At 48.1% G+C, this 22,848-nt stretch overlaps 1 protein-coding gene across 1 annotated transcript in view; it reads right to left on the bottom strand.

Annotated features, from left to right (window-relative positions):
* CNNM1 (cyclin and CBS domain divalent metal cation transport mediator 1) overlaps positions 1-22,531 on the bottom strand; it is a 52,291-nt gene extending 29,760 nt beyond the window's left edge. Inside the window, exon 1 of the mRNA XM_050960783.1 lies at positions 21,043-22,531. Coding sequence (XP_050816740.1) covers positions 21,043-22,531 — 1,489 coding nt within the window. The remainder of the gene's footprint in view (positions 1-21,042) is intronic.
* Between the last annotated feature and the right edge of the window lie 317 nt (positions 22,532-22,848).

The following is a 22,848-nucleotide window of genomic DNA, read 5'->3' as shown; positions in this document are numbered from 1 at the left end:
TAGTCTCACATGTATCCTTTTTGCCATGATTCTCCCCACAGGATTTAAGGGCAATAGGCCTATAGGCATTAGCTTTTGTGTGTTTCTTGCTGGGTTTCCTAACTGGTATCACCATTCTTGTGTCCATTCAGTGGCAGCAGTGCTTTACGCCATATGTCACTGTATAACCACAGTGGATTCTTGTGCCCTTCTGAGAAGTGCTGAAGCATTTATTTTTCCTTTTTCTAATGGCTTCAATAAGCTCCTGCACACTACAATTTTTGCTTAACACATCATCACATTCTCTCCAACCATTTAACAGTTCATCGTTTTCCTCAATAAACCTCCTTTTTTGCCTCACAGAAGTCATTACTTTGATTCATATGACTAATGACCTTTTGGAATTCTTTTGCTATAACGTCTGCCTTTCCCACGCTGGAGACCTCAACATTATTGCTTACATAAAGCCCTGGTTTACATTTACTTTGACTTCAAATTCCATTCAGTCTTTGACTTTGCTTATATATTTCTGAGCACTTTGAATTTTTGTTCAATTTCCCACAAATTTCTCCAACTTTCTGTTTTTGTCTTTGGATTATCCTTTGTGCCACCCTTTATATCTGTTATAATGTATTAAGTCTTTACTATTCATTGTGTGTTTTACTTACTTGTATGTCTTATTTCTTTCTCTGATCAATAATTTGCAATCTTTATTCCACCAGGGAACTGGATTTCTAAACTGGGGTCAATCTGATGTGTTTTAGATGGCCAGATCAGTTTCTGATATACAGAAATTCCTTTTATTATGTTGTTACAGGAGCTCCTAGATTGTCACTTGATAGGGTTGCCAACTCTGACTGAAGCTATTTCAGGATATTTCCCCCCCCCCCCCAACATGACAATGTCATTTTCTAAAAATCTCCTATTAAAATCTCTTGGGTTGCTTTCAGTAGTCACTGGGAGATCAATGCCGATTCCAGGAGACTCCAGGCCAATCCTGGAGAGTTGGCAATCCAATTACTTGACTAGTTACTACATAAATATTCATCATATTTAAGCCTGAAAAGGCCCCTGTCATAAACAGATAATAGGAGTTAATAGAACAAAAGGACTTCATATCTCTTTTGACTGTAAAGGGTTAACAAGTTCAGTGAGCCTGGCTGTCACCTGACCAGAGGACCAATCAGGGGACAGGACGCTTTCAAATCTTGAGGGAGGGAAGTTTTTGTGTGTGCTGTTAGTGCTTGGGTGTTGTTCTCTCTGGGTTCTGAGAGTGACCAGATGTGCAACCAGGTTTCTCTCCAATCTCCCTGATACAGGCTCTTATAGATACAAAATAGTGAGTACTAGGTGATAAGGCGAGTTAGGCTTATGTTTGTTTTCTTTATTTGCAAATGTGTATTTGGCTGGAAGGAGTTCAAATTTGTATTTGGCTGGAAGGATTTTACTTTGTACTTGTATACTTAGGCTGGAAGGGTATTCCCAGTGTCTATAGCTGAAAGACACTGTAACATATTCCATCTTAAATTTACAAAGATAATTTTTACTGTTTTTTCTTTCTTTAATTAAAAGCTTTTCTCGTTTAAGAACCTGATTGTTTTTTTATTCTGGTGAGACCCCAGGGGACAGGGTCTGGATTCACCAGGGAATTGGTGGGGAGAAAGGAGGGAAGAGGGAGAGAAAGGTTAATTTCTCTCTGTGTTAGGATTACTTTTTCTCTCAGGGAGAGTCTGGGAGGGGGAGAGAGAATGAGGGGGGAAGGTGGATTTTCCTCTCTGTTTTAAGATTCAAGGAGTTTGAATCACAGTGATCTTCCAGGGTAATCCAGGGAGGGAAAGCCTGGGAGAGGCAACGGTGAGGGAAAGGGTTTACTTTCCTTGTGTTAAGATCCAGAGGGTCTGGGTCTTGGGGGTCCCCGAGTAAGGTTTTGGGGGGACCAGAGTGTACCAGGCACTGGAATTCCTGGTTGGTGGCAGTGCTACAAGTACTAAGCTGGTAATTGAGCTTAGAGGAATTCATGCTGGTACCCCATCTTTTGGACGATAAGATTCAGAGTGGGGAATTATACCATGACAGCCCCAATCAAATTTTTGAAAAATCTCAGCTAGGAACTCTGTGTTTTTGACATTTTCTCAGCCATGGTATTCAATAAATGTAGGGAAGTGATCACTTCCCATTCCATTTTCTTTATGAATTTCCTAGCTGCATTTCCTAGCTATATTATTTATCACAATTCCCAAAACCAAAACAGAAAAGGATCCACCCACTGAATTAAATCTAGTAAGTGAGCCTGTGTTCAATATTATCAGATGATGCATATTGTAAATTGTTCTAAGCATTTACCAGTTAGGTCAGTTTTCTTACTTCTGCATTGATCATTGTGACTAATAAAATCTCTGCAAATTATGAATGGGTTTTTGACATTATTAACCAGTTTTTCTAATTCTAACAGAACTAATTTTACATGGATTATAAACATTATAAATCTGTATATAAGTGTTTTCATTCTGCATGGGAATCTCAATAATTTTATATTCAAAACTTAGTTTCTGCACATCCATTTTGATGTAACTAAGTCCCTCTTTTCTAAATATACAGACCTGCCACCTCTGGTAGCTTCTCTGGAGTGTATCATGTCCTGGCAGAGTGATCATAAATTTACTTATTAGCCATGTTTCTTGCACACATATTACTTCAGGCTTTTTTACCATTTCAAAGATGGCTTTCTTAAATTCCTGTTCACGCAATATTAAACCACATGCATTCCAGCTCAGGATTGTTAAAACCATATTATCTAAGATGTATTATTGCCTTCATTTAAAACCACATGAATACAGTCTATCAAAGTTGCCCGTCTTTAGATATTTTGCTGCTGCTGCTGCTATGATTTTAATCCTTTCATTTTTCCCCCTTCTGCAAGGTGCAGTTAATTACTTCTTTAATGAATGCTATAAACTTCTCCTTTTCCTGCAAGCAATACATCCTCTCCCATTCCTCTCCTAATCTCCTCCCTGACCAGAGATGTGTGCTGCTGCCCCGTACATCTTTTCTCTTACTTGAGTATTTTTCTTTTCCTATTTCCTGCTGCGGGGGTACCTTTTGGTAGCCTCCACATATATTTTTTGAATGATTTTAATTTTTTGTATTTCTCTAGCTCACTCTACTACTGTACATCCTTTATATGCTGCACTCTGCTTTCCCCTGCAATTGCTGCATTTAGGTTCTGTTCCTTCTACGCAGTTCTCGTACGGGTTATTTCCTCCACATTTACTGCCCCTAACAAATCGCTGCTGTAGGTCCAAACCTTCGACAATTATAGCACCTCACTGGGAGTGGGCGGAAATATATGGTTTAACCCAGAAAGACTGACACCTCATTTGGACCCTATCCAGAAGTTCAAGTGTTATGCGTACAGCCATAAATGGCTGGTTTACTCTCTCTCCCCTACTAAGCATCCATTTAACAAGCCCTCCAGACATAACCCTTCTTGCTCCCATCAGGGATTTAGGCAGTTGACAAGTAACTTTCATTTTCCCTAAGGCTGCAGTTTTAAGTTTTTCAGCTTGCCCCATATGTGTACGTCCTATCCACAGATCTCCACCCTGTGTTCTTTTAACTCTGTGGGTCACCAGCACTTCGCTTTCTCCATTCTGCCATTTTCAGGGGGGTTAACATCTCCTATTTGCACCTCTTCCCTTACTGATTTGACAGCTGGGAAATGATTTTGTTTTATCCATTTCTTCTTCAAATCCAGATAGATCAAGTCTCTTTCTTTCCCCTTATCTGAGACCATTCCTCAAGTGCTGCTGCTTCTCCTTCATAGTGCAACACAACTTTCTCTCTCCCCCCCTCACCCCACCCTCTCCATTGTCACTCTCAATGTTCAGCTTTATTTCAGGTGGGGGCCAGGGCCTGCCAAAGTCCTCCACCCACCGTGCTGCTATAACCCAGCCTTGCTGCCTTCAGCCAGACACAAGCACTCAGTCTGATTGCAGATGAGCCAGCCCCTCTCCAAACTTAGCCAGGCAGGCAGTCCCACCATGCCTTTCTGCCACTGGTCCTTTAAATTCAGCAGAGAGAAGCAGCTGCAGCTCTTAACTAGCCATTTCGTGCCTGGCTGCTGCTTCCTGCATCTCCTGCTGGTGAGTCCCCTGAGCACCATTACACTTCCCCATTCTCATTCCTGAGTAGATGGCACAGCTTCACAGAGGAAGAGCAGCAGCACTCTTGAGAGGGTGAGAAAGAAGAGTGCAAACGTTCAGGGATTATTCAGTAAACTCTCAGTCTTAGACCATCCTGTAGGACAGAGACGGATTGGGGCGACAGCACAGAAAGGGAAGGGTTTCTCTTTGGGAGGAAACAGCTTGATCTCCCCGCCCCACCCCTCCCCGAGCAGCACACCTTTAAAGAGGTGCTGAGTTGTGTTGGCTGGTCACTAATCTTCAATTCTGTTCTGGTGGGTTCAGAGCGGAGAGGTTTGAATCACTTGTGGGGCTTTGTTTGTTTTTGTTGTTTGTTTGAATAATCTGATTTAAATCAAGTTTAGGCTCTAAAATTAATTTGAAAAATTCTGTCATTGCAACTATGGATTAATATTTATAATGAACTAAGTTATAAATGTTTTAAATGCTACTATGGGTGGGATTTCTTATTTGGAATTTACAAAACTACCACAGGCAAAAAATCAAAATATTCAAAATTAAGGCCCTGGTTCTGCACAGACTAAAGCTCTGGCTGCACCCCAGAAGCAGCCAGCACGTCTGGCTCCTAGGCAGGGGGGTCAGGAGGCTCCATGCACTGCCCCCACCCGAGCACCAGCTCCACACTCCTGTTGGTTGGGAACTGTGGCCAATGAGAGCTGTGGGTGCACTGCCTGAGTGAGAGTAGTATGCAGAGCTGCCTGCAATACCTCTGCCTAGGAGCTGGACCAGCTTAGAAAATTTCATAGAACATCAGGGTTAGAAGGGATCTCAGAAGATCATTTAGTCCAACCCCCTGCTCAAAGCAGGACCAATCCCCAATTAAATTATCCTACAGACTTTTGCCCTATATCCCTAAGTGGCCCCCTCAAGGATTGAACTCACAACCCTGGGTTTAGCAGGCCAATGCTCAAACCACTGAGCTATCCCTCCTCCTGGCTGGTTCTAGAGCACAATGTGGAGTCAGGACAGGCAAGAACCCTGCCTCAGCCCCCCCCCCAACCCGGAGCCCCCTCCTACACCCCAAACCCCTCATCCCTAGTTCCACCCCAGAGCCTGCACCCCCCAATGGAGCTCTCACCCCCTCCTGCACCCCAACCCCCTACTCCAGCCCAGAGCCCTCTCCCACACCCTGAACTCCTCTGCCCCACCCCACAGCCTGCAGCCCCCTCCTACACTCCAATCCCCTCATTTCTGGGCCCATGCCAGAGCTCTCCTGTCGGCATAATAAATCCACCTCTGTGAGCAGCGGTAGCTATGTCAGTGGGAGAAGCTCTCCCATCAGCCTAGTGCTGTCCACACTGGGGCTTAGATCAGTGTAACTTATGTCGCTCGGGGGCTGGCTTATTCATACCCCTGCGCGACATAAGTTATACCGACATAAGTCATATTGTGTACATGCCCTTTGACTCCTCTGTAAACAGTCCTAATCTTTTCAATCTCTCCTCACATGGGAGTCTGAGGCAGAGAAATTGTCTAGCTTCCCTGCAATGTCCTTCTCTTCAGCTACTTTTTACTGCCTGAAAGTCCAGCAGACCCACTCATTCTCTGAGGCCTCTTCTTGCTAATATACTTAAAGCAAGTTATTACGTCTCTGGCCAGCAGCTCTTCCAAGCCTTCCCAATTCCTCCATTAACTTTACCTGGTCCATTCTTTCGGCTTCAGTTGGGCTGGATTTCCATTTCCTGAAGGATACCTCTTGCCTTGCCATGTATCCATATTTGCTCCCTCCCCCTCATCTGCCCATTTCCTTCTTTGTTTAGGGACTCCATTCCATTAATTAGCTTTCTTCTCGGTTTCAGATTCTTTTAGATTCATAAAGATCTTAATTTTTTTCCTTTTAATCTTCTTGCCGAGCTTTTTTAAAAAACATCCCCTTTGTAAAGCCTAATGTGACAGTTCTAGGGTTTTTGATGATTCCCTCCCCCAAGGAGATGCAATCAATGTAATTATGGCTCATGCAGCAATAGCTCCCTCGTACCTAAGGTTGGATCACACAGTTCAGTTTTCAATTGAAAATCTTTATTTTGTAAAAATCTCACTGAAATGGCAAAAACAAAAACAGAAAATATAAAATTTGAGCACAATTTAAAATTTTCACAGTGGTTTGATGAAAAATGACTCAATACAGAGACAAAAATAAGAGTTAAAAAATCACCCCTTTGGCAATTTCTTCATTGGATTGTCTCATTTTTCTTTGTACCTCTTTTGCAAGAAACTCTAAAACACTCTGGGTCTTGTTCTTTGTTCACACGTGTTGATTGCTCAAATATCAGTTACACTGGGGTAGTGTTTGTCTACAGAGATTTATAACTTCTTAGCTAAATGGAAAATGTGTGCCAAGCTGAACACACCAAATTGTAATTTGACAAATTTTCAGTGGTGTGAACGCAGCCACGCATTTCGAGAGAGACTGCCTGCCTTCCCTCTGTCTTACCAATGCTTCTGGCCTAGGAGAAAGCCCCTTCAACTGGAAAAGAGAAGACCAGGAGTTCAACTCTCCTCTGTTCTAACTGACTCCCTGAGACCCCAACCTAGAGGCCAATTACGGAAGAGCTGCTGAAACCCCCTACCGCACCCCACTTTCTAAAACAGAGAGCTTGGGCAAAGTCAAAGCAAGCTTAGAACTCAGGTCTCCAGCAGGCCAAAGCCCAAACTTATCAACTGCCCCATGCTGTCTTTCACAGTGACTAAGCCACACTCCATTCCAGTACGAATGTAACGCTGACGGGGGAGGAACCTGGGACCTCTGGAGCTTAGTACAGGAGCCTCTATCCCATGAGCTAAAAGCCATATGGCTGTTAGCTAAGGCTATAGAGCAGACTCATTAATCTCTAAGTGGTCTCAGTGCCACTATAGGGGACAGAACACCACACCCAGGAGGTGTGTGGGTCACACAAACCCTGTAGCATGGACACACAATATAAAGATACCTCATAGCAGGATAGCTTCTTTCCTTTCCAGAATAAGCTGTATAGGTACAAGGCACCTTTACACTGGTATAACTATAATTTTATAGGGACAGTCCTGCTTTTTGGGGCATTTTCTTCTATAGATGCCTATTACTTCCCACCCCCTGTCCCGATTTTTCACACTTGCTGTCTGGTCACCTTAATGCTAGGGGGATTGTACTGGTATACTTAAAGTGGTACATCTTCTGTGCAGACAAATCCCTATGGATGTGGGGGGGGATGGTCTGACTGCATGTGATTCACACAGTGAAGACCTGTTTAAAGAAGATTTTGCACTGAAAAACTGCATGTGTAAATCATGATGTGAATCACTGAAATACGATTCCTATTTCAGTTGCTTACGTCCCCACTGGTCAGTTGTGTCCCCCCCACTGTGGCTAATCCACAGGATGTGAGCAGGTGACATTCTCAGCTTGAGAGTCTGGCTGTTCAGACTTGTGCCTCTAGTGCTGGAGGGAACGGGTTCCATGCCTGGTGTGGGCAGGGCCTGGATGCCAGGAGTCCACCTTTGTAGGTGGGGAGATTTGCTTCATATGAAGGGGAAGCGCAGGAGGCAGACATGCTGGTGTGAAGCAGGCATGTGAACGCTGCCTCTGCAGCCCTACAGGCTGTATCCAATTTCCAGAAGTCCATGAGAGGCTTTGGAGCATTTTGGGAAGACAGTAAGGACACAGACTCCTTCACGGGGGTGCACCCCTCCATAGGCACCGACTTCCCCTCTGCCTGGTGGGTGCTTGACCCCCATCCTCGTCCCGTCCCACCTCTTCCCACCCCCATTCCATCCCTTCCTTAAGTCCCTGCCCCATATCCGCCTCCTCCCCTGAGCGTGCCACGGCCCCGCTCCTTCCCCTCACTCCGGGAAAGCCCTAAGCTGTTAGGCGGCGAGGGGGGCAGGAAGCGCTGGGAGGGAGGGGGAAGACTGGTGACGCGGCACACTTGGGAGGGAGGGAGGAGGTGAGAGGAGCTTGGCTGCTGGTGGGTGCTGAGCACCTGCTAATTTTTCCCCTTGGGTGCTCCAGCCCTGGATTCTGGTGAACTTATTTTCAGTATTTTTTAAATGGGGATAAAATGTTAGACAACATTTACGACCCACATTACAGCCTCGTGCAAGCTACAGAAGGGTTGACGTTGTCAGGAGTGGCTCTAGCAGAAGCTTCTCCCTCCAAGTCCCAGGCAAGTGCAGCTCCCCTCATCCCTGATTCATGGGGAGCTATGCATTGAGGGACACCAAAGGAAGCAGAGAGGAGGCAATGGGAACTGGACCCAGTATTGAAGGTGTGGGCGTACCACGGATTTATGTGCTGGTATTGCATTTTCTGTTATTTCCATTTCTTAAGGCTTTGGCTGGATGGAGCGTGTCTTGCTGGAACTTTAACTGCCATTAGATTTTGCTTTTGTTTAATTCTGTTGTGGTTACTCTTACTCCCGGGCTATTCCAAGAAGCACCTTTTCAAGCTGTCAGCACACTGCTTCTCTAAACCCTCTCTCATTGCGACACTGGACTGGCATATGTGCAGGTAGCTGGAGACCTCCCTTATAGATTTAGTTGCCTCTTCAGTTCCTCTCAACATTCGTTCCCTAAGGAGGCTGCTGCATTACCCTATGAGTACGTGGTTTTCTGCTACTGGTGACATGGCCACGCAGCGTCTAGTGCATGGTCCTCTCCAGTCAGAAAGTCTAAGTAGATTCCAGGGACTCCTTTACATATAGTGCTGCACACCCTCCAACCCTCCCCCCTTATGGCTTAATCTGTCCTGCCTGTGGGGTTAAGTCAAATATTCATGTCTCATCAATTTGTCGTACTATGGAAAAGACCATTAAGTCAAGTTCCTCTCCCAGTGCCAAGTATTCTAGTTCATCTGTCTTTGACTTTAACCTTCTCACACTGGTAGAACAGACACTTATTTTTCACTTTTGACCATGTGCCTATTTTGTTTTCACTCCTTTGTCACTTGCCCTGTTTTTCTGGACTGGACACTTGATCCCAACCAGTTCCTCTCCTCCAGTTCACCAGTAATTTCAGTCCTCTCCTTACTACCAGTTACCTTTGTACTACTTGGATCCTTAGCAATTCACTTGGACCACAGTGGTCCTCAACCCTGTTAGGTTCTCATTTTGTCAGCCAGGAGCTCACATTTGACCTTGTTGGGTTGAGTAACCCACTAGACCACTGACTAATCTTATTGCTACTGAACTTTGTGCTACTTTTATACAACTTGCACTTTTGGCAACCTGATGCTACAATATCCAGAAATGCCCGTTCCCACGGTTTCACAAGAGGATAATTCCATTCACCCCAGTAAACAGCAGACATCTCTCCTGTGGCATAAGGAATTCTCAGCGTTTACACACTTATCAGATTTACTATAACATACATGAATGCATCGTAGTGACTTCCAGATGGAACTAAGCCGCAACAGGGGAGTTTGAGAGGGAGTTTGTGGGAGGGAAACGTGATATAGTCGCTATGGTTAGGAAAGGCCACATCGCTAGTGCCAACGCTGTTCCTGTCTCCTCCGCCTGTGCCTGCATCCAGACAGAGATCCCTACCCTGGATGCCTCTACCCAGATCCTGGTGTGGATTTGCAGAGACTGTGGCCTGCATTTCCCACTCACAGGAAGCCAGGCTGGGGGGACCATCCAGTGTGAGAGGTGCCTGCTGGTGGAATCTCTCAGGGAGCAGGTGGCAGAGCTACAGGAGGAGGTGGCTGGACCGAGGAGCAGCTGTGCCTAGGAGGAATTCCTAGACAGTATTCACATGGAGCATCCAAGGCTGCAGATGCTACCCAGCTCCAGAGGACTTCTGTCACGCCCCTGGGGGAGGAAGATGTGGCTCTGTCACACGGAGGACATTGGCTGCTGGTGACTTCCGGAAGCAGGCAGTGCTACTCCCTACTCCCAACCCACCCACCATGGTGATGGAAAACCGATATGCTGCCCTGGCAATGAGGAATCACCCCCAAAAGATGGAGGAGGAGAAGCCATGTACCCCCAAGGCCAGGAGGATCGCAGCCACCACTCCCCGGAGAAAACGTAGGGTAGTGGTGGTTGGAAACTCTCTTCTGAAGGGGACAGAGGCACCCATCTGTCACCCTGACATGGCATCCCAGGAGGTATGCTGCCTGCCAGGGGCCCATATCTGAGTTGTTACGGAGCGATTGTCGAGGCTTATCTGGCCCTGTGACTACTACCCCATGCTACTCATCCATGTGGGCAGTAATGCTACTGCGATGTATGACCCTCAGCAGATCAGAAGTGACTATAGGGCTCTGGGAGTAAGAGTGAATGAGTTCGATCCTTCCGATAAGGGGTAGGGGCCCAGGCAGAGATAGGTACATCCTGGAGATAAATGCCTGGCTGCAGAGATGGTGTCTCCAGGAGGGCTTCAGCTTCCTTGATCACAGGATGATGTTCCAGGAAGAAGGATTGCTAAGCAGAGATAGGTGGACCCAATCAAAGAAGGGGAAGAGCATATTTGGCTACAGACTGGCTAACCTAGTGAGGAGGGCTTTAAACTAGATTTGACGGGAGCAGGTGACCAAAGCCCACGGGCAAGTAAAAAACATGGAGACCTGGGAGAAGGGCCAGAATCTGGGGGGAGCATGGGCTGTTATAGGAGGGATAAAGGAGAAACAAGACAGAACTCAGGGGGAAATCAAATCAGTATTTTGGATGTCTGTATACTAATGTGAGAAGTATGGGGAATAAGCAGGAAGAACTCGAAATGCTAGTAAATAAACACAACTATGACATAGTTGGCATCACAGAGATCCGGTGGGATAATACACAGGCTGGGATATTGGGAAAGAAGGGTGCAGCTTGCTCAGGAAGGAAAGGCAGGGAAAAAACGGAGGAGGTGTTGCCTTAGGTATTAAAAATGTACACACTTAGATTGAGGTTGAGATGGAAATGGGAGACGGACTTGTTAGAACTCTCTGGGTAAGGATAAAAGGGGTAAAAAACATGGGTGATGTCCTGGTAGGGGTCTACCGCAGACCACCTGACCAGGAAGAAGAGGTGGATGAGGCTTTTTTTAAACAACTAACAAAATCATCCAAAGCACAAGACTTGGCGGTGATGGGGGATGTCAACTCCTCAGACATCTGTCGGGAAAATAACACAGCAGGGCACAGATTCTCCAATAAGTTCTTGGAATGTATTGGAGACAATTTTTTATTTCAGAAGGTGGAGAAAGCTACTGGGGGGAGGCTGTTCTAGGTCTGATTTTGATGAATAGGAAGGAACTGGTTGAGAATTTGAAAGTGGAAGGCAGGTTGGGTGAAAGTGACCATGAAATGGTGGAGTTCATGATTCTAGGGAATGGTAGGAGGGAGAACAGCACAATAAAGACAATGGATTTCAAGGCGGCAGATGTTAGCAAACTCAGGGAGCTGGTAGGTCAGATCTGATGGGAAGGAAGTTTAAGGGGAAAAACAACTGAAGACAGTTGGCAGTTTTTCAAAGAGACATTATTAAGGGCACAAGAGCCCTGTCTCTGGACCAGCCTCTGGCACGGAGTAGATAGGGGCCGCGTTGAAACATTTGCACCTGGCAATGAATGATGAGGAATCACCCCCAAAAGGTGAAGGAAGAGAAGCCATGTACCCCCAAGGCTGGGAGAATCACAGCCACCATTCCCAGGAGGAAACGTAGGGTAGTGGTGGTTGAAGACTCTCTTCTGAGGGGGACAGAGGCACCCATCTCTCACCCTGACATGGCGTAGGAAAGACAGGAAGTATGGCAAGAGGCCACTCTGGCTTAACCAGGAGATCTTCAATGATCTAAAACTCAAAAATAAGAGTCCTACAAAAAGTAGAACCTCGGTCAGATGACAAAGGATGACTATAAACAAATAACACAAATACATAGGGACAACATTAGAAAGGCCAAGGCACAAAATGACATCAAACTAGCTAGAGACATAAAGACTGACAAAAAAACATTCTACAGATACATTAGAAGCAAGAGGAAGACCAAGAACAGAGTAGGCCCGTTACTCAATGAGGAGGGAAAAATAATAACAGAAAAAGTGGAAATGGCAGAGGTTTTTATGATGTCTTTGTTTTGGTTTTCACCAAGAAGGTTGGTGGCAATTGGACGTCTAACATAGTGAATGCCAGTGAAAATGAGGTAGGATCAGAGGCTAAAATAGGAAAAGAACAAGTTAAAAATTACTTAGACAAGTTAGAAATCTTCAAATCACCAGCGCCTGATGAAATGCATCCTAGAATACTCAAGGAGCTGACTGAGAAGATATCTGAGCCATTGGCAATTATCTTTGAAAAGTCATGGAAGACGGGAGAGATTCCAGAAGACTGGAACAGGGCAAAGATAGTGCCCATCTATAAAAAGGGAAAGAAGGACAACCCGGGGAATTACAGACCAGTCAGCTTAACTCCTGTACATGGAAAGATAATGGAGCAAATAATTAAGCAATCAATTTGGAAACACCTAGAAGATAATAAGGTGATAAATAAGAGTCAGCATGGATTTGTCAAGAACAAATCATGTCAAACCAACCTGATAGCTTTCTTTGCCAGAGTAACAAGCCTTGTGGATGGGGGGAACTGGTAGATGTGGTATAACTTGACTTTAGTAAGGCTTTTGATACTGTCTCGCATCACCATCTCATAAACAAACTAGGAAAATGCAACCTAGATGGAGCTACTATACAGTGGGTGCAAAACTGGTTGGAAAATCATTCCCAGAAAGTAGTTATCATGGTTCACGGTCCTGCTGGAAGGGCATAATGACTAGAGTCCTGCAGAGATCAGTTCTGGGTCTGGTTCTGTTCAATATCTTCATCAATTATTTAGATGGCATCGAGAGTACACTTAAAGTTTCAGAGCGGTAGCCATGTTAGTCTGTATCAGCAAAAAGAACGAGGAGTACTTGTGGCACCTTAGACACTAACAAATTTATTTGTTAGTCTCTAAGTGCCACAAGTACTCCTCATTCTTTTCACTTAAAGTTTGTGGACAATACCAAACTGGGAGGGGGTTGCAAGTGCACTGGAGGATAGGATTAAAATTCAAAATGATCTGGACAAACTGGACAAATGGTCTGAAGTAAATAGGATGAAAATCAATAAGGACAAATACAAAGTACTCCACTTAGGAAGGAATGATCAGTTGCACACATACGAAGTGGGAAATGACTGCCTAGGAAGGAGTCCTGTGGAAAGGGATCTTGGGGTCACAGAGGACCACAAGTTAAATATGAGTCACCTGTGTAAGGCTGTTGCAAAAAAGGAAACATCGTTCTGGGCTGTATTAGCAGGAGTGTTGTAAACAAGACACGAGAAGTGATTCTTCTGCTCTACTCCACGCTGATTAGGCCTCAACTGGAGTATTGTGTCCAGTTCTGGGCACCACATTTCAGGAAGGATGTGGACAAATTGGAGAAAGTCCAGAGAAGAGCAACAAAAATGAATAAAGGTCTAGAAAACATGAGCTATGAGGGAAGATTGAAAAAACTGTGTTTGTTTAGTCTGGAGAAGAGAAGACTGAGGGGGAACATAACAGTTTTCAAGTACATAAAATGCTGTTACAAGGAGGAGGGAGAAGAATTGTTTCTCTTAACCTCTGCGGACAGGACAAGAAGCAATGGGCTTAAATTGCAGCAAGGGAGGTTTAGGTTGGCCATTAGGAAAAACTTCCTACCTGTCAGGGTGGTTAAGCACTGGAATAAATTGCCTAGGAAGGTTGTGGAATCTCCATCATTGGAGGTTTTTAAGACCAGGTTGGACAAACACCTGTCAGGAATGGTCTAGATCAGAAGTGGGGAAACTACGGCCCGCGGGCCACATCCGGCCCACGGGACCCTCCTGCCCGGCCCCTGAGCTCCTGGACCAGGAGGCTACCCCCGGCCCCTCCCCTGTTGTTTCCCCTCCCCCACAGCCTCAGCTAACTGCACTGCCGGCACAATGTTCTGGGCGGCGAGGCTGCGAGCTCAGGCCGGGCAGCACAGTTGCAGAGCCGCAGCATGACCTGGTGCTCTGTGCTGCGTGGTGGTGTGGCTGGCTCCAGCCGGATGGCACAGCTGTGTTTCCTGGTGCTCTGGGCGGCGTGGCTGTAGAGCCGCCAGCCACCGGTGCTCCAGGCAGCGCAGTAAGGGGGCAGGGAGCGGGGCGGGGGGGTGGTTGGATAGAGGGCAGGGGAGTTTAGGGTGGTCAGGGGGCGGGGTGTGGATAGAGGTCGGGGCAGTCAGAGGGTGGGGAACAGGGAGGTTGGATGAGGCAGGGGTACCCAGGGGGCAGTCAGGAATGAGAGGAGTTGGATGAGGCGGCAGGGGGAAGTCAGGGGCAGGAGATCCGGGGGCGGTCACGGGACAGGGAGGGGTGGATGGAGCAGGAGTCCCCGGGGGGCCATCAGGGGGTGAGAAGCGGGGGGGACAGAAGGCGAGAGGGGCCGGGCCACGCCTGGCTGTTTGGGGTGCACAGCCTCCCCTAACTGGCCCTCCATACAATTTCAGAAACCCGATGCAGCCCTCAGGCCAAAACGTTTGCCCGCCCTGGTCTAGATAATGCTAAGTCCTGCCATGAGTGCAGGGGACTGGACTAGATGACCTTACAAGGTCCCTTCCAGTTCTATGATTCTATCAGCACACCTGAAAATGAAAAGTTTGGCTGCTTTAATTAATTCCCACTAAGAGGGTGATAGTTTGGATGCTTTGTCAAGCAGAATCCATCCAGCTGCAATTCCAGGAAGTGGGAACAATTATTTGTGCAAGTCTGAGCCCAGTCTGTGGATACATTACTATTGGGATAAATGCAGCGTGTCCTATTGCTCATCATCTGAGGTGGAGAAGAAATGCTTCCCTCTACAGTCACAGGGCAAGTGGTGTTGAGGAATAGCTTCGTCCTCCACAGCCTTCAGCAAGGACCTTGTGAGCAACTCTCTCCTGATCAGTTTCATGTGCCTGCAAGGAGGCCTCAGGCACTGATGGAGCCTGATCATGCCCAGCTTCCAACTTTATTTATGGACTGCAACATGTCACCACTGTAGACGTTTCCTAAAGAGCAGGATCCACCCTTATAGTATCACAGAAGTGTAGGACTGGAAGGGACCTCGAGAGGTCGTCTAGTCCAGTCCCCTGCACTCATGGCAGGACTCAGTATTATCTAGACCATCCCTGACAGGTGTTAGTCTAACCTGCTCTTAAAAACCTCAAGTGACAGAGATTCCACAACCTCCTTGGGCAATTTATTCCAGTGCTTAACCACCCTGACAGGATGTTTTTCCTAATATCCAAACAATCTCCCTTGCTGTGACGTTATGACTGTAATATAATATCTCATTGAAAGGTGACACAGGGCCAGAAAGAGTTAATTAACTCACAGACTGACCTGCCCCATGGCGGAACTTTAGAGACTGGTTAGGAAGATCTGTAAATGAACAGAGCTTTGAAATGCAGCCGGCATTGTTAGAGGTAGAAGGGGAGGTGTTTGCTCAGGTCTTGAGATGTCAGCAAACAAGTCTTGTCTATTGCTAGAGCTTTGATTCAAAGATCAAAAAAGGAATATTAACATTTAGGAAGATACTTGAGTGAAATAGTATTATTGTCTATGTGTCTCTTTGAAGGTTGTGGTAACCTGTATCTGAACTGTTTAATGGGTAAATTATCCTGTGCTAACTGCCAGGATGTTTGGAAGAAGGAGAGTTAAACCTATTGTTTTCTCAGGCCAAAAGGCTGCTGGAAATGTATAAAAGCCTTGGGGCATGATCCTACTTCTCAGATCGGCTTTGGGTTTCAAGAGAGGGAAACCTTAAGCCATAAGGATTGAGACTCCCAGTCACTAACTAGAGTCACCCTGAATATGTACATTGGACCATAACCTATGGACTATTTCTAAAAGGACTTTTGGCAACTACAAACTCATCTCTGCTATGTACCTGAACCTCAAGAATTGAATTCAGGTCTGTCTGTATATTGATCTTTTAACCAACATTCACTCTCTTCTTTTTAAATAAATTTTAGCTTAGTTAATAAGAATTGGCTGTAGCGTGTATTTTGGGTAAGATCTAAGTTATATTTGGACCTGGGTGTGTGGCTGATCCTTTGGGATTGGAAGAACCTTTTCTTTTATATGATGAGATAAGATTTTCAGTAACCATCATCATATCTGACAGGTGTGTCTGGATGGAGGCCTGAGGCTGGGCACTTTAAGGGAACCGAGTAACCAGTGGGGTACTACAGAAGCTTTTGCGCTGGTTGGTAAATCTAAGTATTGGAAGCTCCACCAGCGTTTGGGGTTTGTCTGCCCGTTCTGTTTGCAGTTCACCCTGATTGAGTGACCTCAGCTGGCTCCCATGGGCAGCATCATCACACTGCAATTTAAGCCCATTACTACTTGTCCTGTTCTCAGTGATTAAAGAGAACAATTTATCACCCTCCTCTTTATAACAACTGTTTCTGTACTTGAAGCCTGTTATCTTGTCCCCCCCACAGTCCTCTCTTCTCCAGACTAAACAAACCCAATTTTTTCAATCTTCCCTCATAGGTCATGTTCTCTAGACCTTTAAGCATTTTTGTTGCTCTTCTCTAGACTTTCTCCAATTTGGACACCTTTTCCAAAGCGTGGCGCCCAGAACTGGACACAATACTCCAATTGAGGCCTCATCAATGCTGAGCAGACTGAAGAATGACTTCTCATGTTTTTGCTTACAACACTCCTGCTAATACATCCCAGAATGATGGTGGGTTTTTTGGGCACCGTATTACATTGTTGACTTGTATTTAGTTTATGATCCACTATAACTCCCAGCTGATAGTCTCACAGTGCTACCAGGAGGCCATGCAACAGCACAGCCAGGGAGCACGGTGGAGAGTAGGCACTGCAGGAAGTACCGCCCAGGAAACCCAGAGCAGCACTCAATATGCCCTTCCAGCTTGATTGTAAACCATTGATAACTACTCCCCGAGTATGGTTTTCCATCCAGTTGTGCACCTTCTTTATAGTAGATTTGTCTAGGCTAAATTTCTCTAGTTTGTTTATAGTTAAAGATTTTCCTGCTACCTATCCTAAATCTCTCTTGCTGCAGATTGAGCCCCTTACGTCTTGACCTTCAGTGTATATGGAGGACAGTTGATCCCTGTCCTCTTTATAACAGCTTCTAACAGATTCAAAGACTGTTCTCAGGTCCCCCCTCAGGCTATGGCTACATGACGAGGCTGTGCTGCACACAGTGTAGCTGCTGTTTGTCGGCAGGTGAGAGCTCTCCTGCCGACAAAGTGCTGTTCACACCAGCGTTTTTCCATGGTTGTTGTTCGGGTAGGTGTTTTTTTTAATACCCCTGAAAGACAAATGTTTTGCCAACAAAGTGCCAGTCTAGACAAAGCCTCAGTCTTCTTTTCTCAAGACTAAACACGCCCAATTTTTTTAACCTTTCCTCATAGCTCAGGATTTTTAAACCTTTTATCAATTTTATTGCTCTTCTCTGGACTCCCTCCACTTTATCCACATCTTTCCTCAAGTGTGGTACCCAGAATTGGAGACAGTACTCCAATATGAGGCCTCTCCAGTGCCACCCAGAGTACAACAATGACCTGTATCTTACATACAACACTCCTGTAAAGACACCCCTGAATGATGATATGTTGGGTTGTGTTTTGTTTGTTTTTTGCAATTGCATCACATTGTTGGCTTATATTCAGTTTGTGATCCACCATAACTCCCAGATCCTTGTAGTAGTACCATCTAGCCAGTTATTTCCAATTTTGTAGTTGTGCATTTGATTTTTCCTTCCTAAGTTAAGTACTCTGTTCTAGTCTTTACTGAATTTCATCTTATTGATTTCAGATCAATTCTCCTATTTATCAAGGTAGTTTTGAATTATAAACCTACTCTGCAAAGTGCCTGTGACCACTCCCAGTGTAGTGCTATCCTCAAAATTGTATAAGCAAACTCTCTACTCCCTTATCAGTCATTAATGAAAATATTGAATAGTACCAGACCTAAGACTAACCCCTAACATCTGTTATATTTTCATCTAGATCTGGTGCCTAGGAAGGAGGTGATATGGGTTGGGACAGGTGTTATAGGCCAATTTATTTGCTTTGCTGAAACACCCCACCGGATGGCATTGCAAACATTACTCTACTGGGTGCTTACAAGACAACTTTAACAAAAAACAAAAAACAAAAAAATCAAAACCCAACAACCAATCCTCAAAGTTATGTGCCTACTTGAAAAAATTGTAAAACTCAAGCTTACTGTAACTGAAAAAGAAGCAGACTGATGTTTCTAATTTGTTTGTTTGTTTTAGGCTTGTCGATTAATCACAGTTAACTCATGCGATTAACCACAGTTAACTCATGCGATTAACTCAAAAAAATTAATTGCAATTAATTGCACTGTTAAACAATAGAATTTCAATTGAAATTATTAAATATTTTTGGATGTTTTTCTACATTTTCAAATATATTGATTTCTATTACAACAAAGAACATAAAGTGTACAGTGTTAACTTTATTTTATTACAAATATTTGCACGGTAAAAATTATAAAAGAAATAGTATTTTTCAATTTACCTCATACAAGTACCGTAGTGCAATCTCTTTATGGTGAAAGTGCAATTTACAAATGTAGATTTTTTTTGTTACATGACTGCACTCAAAACCAAAACAATGTAAAACTTTAGAGTCCACTCAGTCCTACTTCTTGTTAAACCAATCGCTAAGACAACCAAGTTTGTTTACATTTATGGGAGATAACGCTGCCTGCTTCTTATTTATAATGTCGCCTGAAAGTGAGAACAGGTGTTCGCATGGCATTTTTGTAGCTGGTGTTACATGGCATTCAGGTGCCAGATATGCTAAACATTCATATGCCCCTTCATACTTCAGCCACCATTCCAGAGGACACGCTTCCAGCTGATGATGCACATGAAAAAAATAATGTGTTAATTAAATTTGTGACTGAACTCCTTAGAGGAGAATTGTTTCTCTCCTGATCTGTTTCACCCGCATTCTGCCATATATTTTCATGTTATAGCAGTCTCAGATGATGACCAGCACCTGTTGTTCATTTTAAGAACACTTTCCCTGCAGATTTCATAAAATGCAAAGAAGGTACCAATGTGAGATTTCTAAAAATAGCTACAGCACTGGACCCAAGGTTTAAGAATCTGAAGTGCCATCCAAAATCTGAGGGGGACAAGGTGTTCTCAGAAGTCTTAAGAGCAACACTCAGATGTGGAAACTACAGAACCCAAACCAAAACACAAAATCAACCTTCTCCTAGTGGCATTTGACTCAGATAATGAAAATGAGGATGCACTGGTCCACATGGCTTTGGATTGTTATCAAGCAGAACCCATCATCAGCATGGACGCATGTCCTCTGGAATGGTGGTTGAAGGGAGATATGAATCTCTAGCCCATCTGGCAAGTAAATATCTTGCAACACCAGCATCATGCAAATGCCTGTTCTTACTTTCAGGTAATATTGTAAACAAGAAGCGGGCCCCACTATCTCCTGCCAATTGTAACCACACTTGTTTGTCTGAGTGACTGGCTGAAGTAGGACTGAGTGGACTTGTTGGCTCTAAAGTTTTACATTGTTTTATTTTTGAATACAGTTTTTTGTACATAATTCTACATTTGTAAGTTCAACTTTCATACTACAGGGCTTGTATTAGGTGAATTGAAAAATACTATTTTGTTTTTTACAGTGCAAATATTTGTAATCAAAAATAGAAAGTGAGCACTGTACACCTTGTATTCTGTGTTGTAATTGAAACCAATATCTTTCAAAATGTAGAAATCATCCAAAAATATTTAAATAAATGGTATTCTATTATTGTTCAAAAGCACAATTAATCACAATTAATTTTGTAATGACTTGCCAGCCCTAGTCTGGTTACCTTGTTCATTTGATAGCAGGTTTAGTCAGCTTCCACCAGCAAGAAGGGACAAAAGCAACCTTTAAACCTCCAAATAAGCCTGGAGCCGCAGGCCCCTCACCTCCAGCCACTCTGTTAAACTGATTCAAAGCACCAGCCTTTGAACCCCGGGGAGTGTTAACTGACCCTCCCCCGGCACCCGGTAAGGATCCCTCTCCATTCCACGGACCAGCAGCGACTTTCCCAAGGGAGTGGCCCAGCCAGGGCTGGGCTCCAGCCGCTTCTCCCCGCACTCACTGCCGCTGCTCAGCGCGGGGTAAAGGATCCGATGCCGGTTAGGTGCAAGGGTGGCTGGCAGAGCTCAGCTCGCTCGCTGCCGGCCTCACCCCGCCCAGCCTGGGCGCAGAGGGGCCAATGCAGAGCAGCTCTCCGCGGAAAGCACCAGCCGCCCGAGCCCGCCCCGCCCCCCAGGTTAATTACGGCGTTGAGCCCCCCCGGGCTCGCTCCAATCCCTCAGCGCTTCGCAATCAGGTTCGGGGTCAAAAGCACCGGGCAGCCGGACCCCGCCCCGGGCCCGCATGGGGCGCACGAGTCCCGCCCCCAGGAGCTGCTGCCTGACACCGTGAGCCCCCCCCCCCCAGCGCACACCCCGAGAGCGGCGCGGAGCCAGCAGGCACACGCCGGGTTCATGCAGGGCGCAAAGAGCCCAGGAGCCCCCTTCCCGCCCAGCTCCAGGGCATCCTATCCGGGAACCCCAGCTCCGACACCAGCGGGGCCCCCGCTCCCTGCCCAGGAGAAGCTGCCCCGCACGCAGGGGCCTGGGGGAGCAGGGGGCGGTCGCGGGGGGAGCTGGGGCTGGAGGCGCCACAGGCAGCCGGCCGAGGGCCAGAGGCTGCAAAGGGAAGGCTGTGGCTGCCGCGGGCGCGGGACAGGGGGACACCGCATGGCCCCGGAGCGCACAGCCAGGCGGTGCCGGAGCCCCGGGGAGTCGGGACGGGCGGTGCGGGTGCGTGGCCTGAGGACGGAACCGGGGGTCCGGCGCCCTCACCCTTCTTGAACTCCTCCAGCAGCGTGTCCAGGCGGCTGTCGCTGAAGACCCAGTGCAGCGGCCGGCGGTAGAAGCGGGTGACGGTCTGCAGCGGGGTGCAGTCGTCCGGGTCCACGAAGGCCAGGTCCTTGACGAAGAGCAGGTCCACGATGTTGTCCCGCCGGTCGCCCTCGTAGACCGGGATGCGGGTGTAGCCGGAGCGCAGGATCTCGGAGACTGTGGCGAAGTCCAGCACGGCATCGGAGCGCAGCAGGAAGCAGTCGGCCAGCGGGGTGAGCACGTCCTCCACCACCTTGGTGCGCAGCTCCAGCGCGCCCTGCACCATGGCCAGCTCCTCCCGCACCAGGTCGCTGTGCGGGTCGGCGGCGCGCAGCGTCTCCAGCAGGCGCTCGCGGGTGGAGAAGGTGCTGAGCTCCTGGCGCAGCGCCCAGTCCAGCAGGCGGCTCAGCGGGTAACAGAGGGGGAAGGTGGCGGCCATCAGCAGGCGGGTGAGGCCGAGCGTGTGCGAGGCGATGGCCAGCCCGTGCCGGGAGCACACCGAGTAGGGCAGCACCTCGCCGCCCAGGAACACGGCGCCGGTGCAGAGCAGCACGGGCAGCCAGGGGACGCCCTGCACCCAGCCGGCCAGCGCCGGCCCCTGGCCGGGCAGCGATGCGCACAGCCAGCCGGCCAGCGCCGCGTTGGCCCCGGCCTGGCCCAGCAGCAGAGTGCAGAGCAGGTAGGTGCCGCCGTGGCCCCGCACCGCCTGCACGCGGCGCGCCTGCTCCTGCTCCGCCGCCGAGCCGCTGTTGCGCAGCACGCGGAGCTCCAGCGGGTCCAGCGACAGCAGCGCCAGGCGCAGGCCGCTGAACAGCGCCGACAGCCCCAGCAGGAGCAGCGCCCCCAGGGCCCGGAGCCAGCCAGCCGCCGGCAGCGGCCCGAGCAGCCAGGGCTCCCGCGCCGCCCGCCGCACCCGCAGCAGGAAACCGCCCGCCGCGCCGTGGTGCTGCCAGGCGCGCCCGTCCCAGGCGCAGAGCGAGAAGAGCCGCCCCCGCGGCCCGGCCCCGGGCTCCTCCTTGCGCGGCTCCCGCACCCGCACCCGCACCCGGGCGGAGCCGGACGAGCCGCCCGGCTGCAGCGGGCCCAGCACCTCCACGTCCGAGGCCCAGGCGCTCTGCTGCTGGCAGCGCTTCCCAGGCGCCGGGCTCGCTCCCGCCGGCAGTTCCTCGATGAAGACCAGGCGGGGCTCGCTGCCCGCGCCGGGGGGCCCGCGGCTGCCGTTCCCCTCGGGCTGCGGGTGGAAGTAGAGGCGAAGCAGGAAGCTGGCCCCCTCCACCGCCCCCAGCTCGCCGGCCTCCAGCCAGACCCTGCCCGGAGCCGTGTCCTCGGGCCGCAGCCCCAGCAGCCAGGCGGCCCCGGCGGGCGGGCGGCGGGAGAGCGAGAAGAAGAGCAGCAGCACAGCGCCCCGGCTCCGGCCCCAGCTGCCCGCCGCAGCCGCCTGCACCGCCATGGCGCTCAGCATACACCGCAGCGCCCCGGCCGCGCGTCACGCTGCAGCGTGGGGAGTCGGGCGGGCAGCCCACGTGCGGGGCGGGGAGCCCGGAGAGCTGGCCCGGACTAGGGCGGGGGAGCTGCGTCCAGCCTCCCCCTGGCGGCCGCCAGCCCCAGCGGGAATCCACGGGGAGGGACCTGTGTCCCCAGAAGGGCGGGTGCCGCTAGGGTGCCCAGACAGCAAGTGTGAAAAATCGGGAGCGGGGTGGGGGGGGGGGTAATAGGAGCCTAGATGAGAAAAAGACCCAAAATCGGGACATCTAGTCACCCTAAGTG

This window comes from Gopherus flavomarginatus, chromosome 6 (assembly GCF_025201925.1).
Source record: "Gopherus flavomarginatus isolate rGopFla2 chromosome 6, rGopFla2.mat.asm, whole genome shotgun sequence".
NCBI classification, from domain to species: Eukaryota; Metazoa; Chordata; order Testudines; family Testudinidae; genus Gopherus; species Gopherus flavomarginatus.
This window is presented reverse-complemented; position numbering and strand designations above follow the sequence as displayed.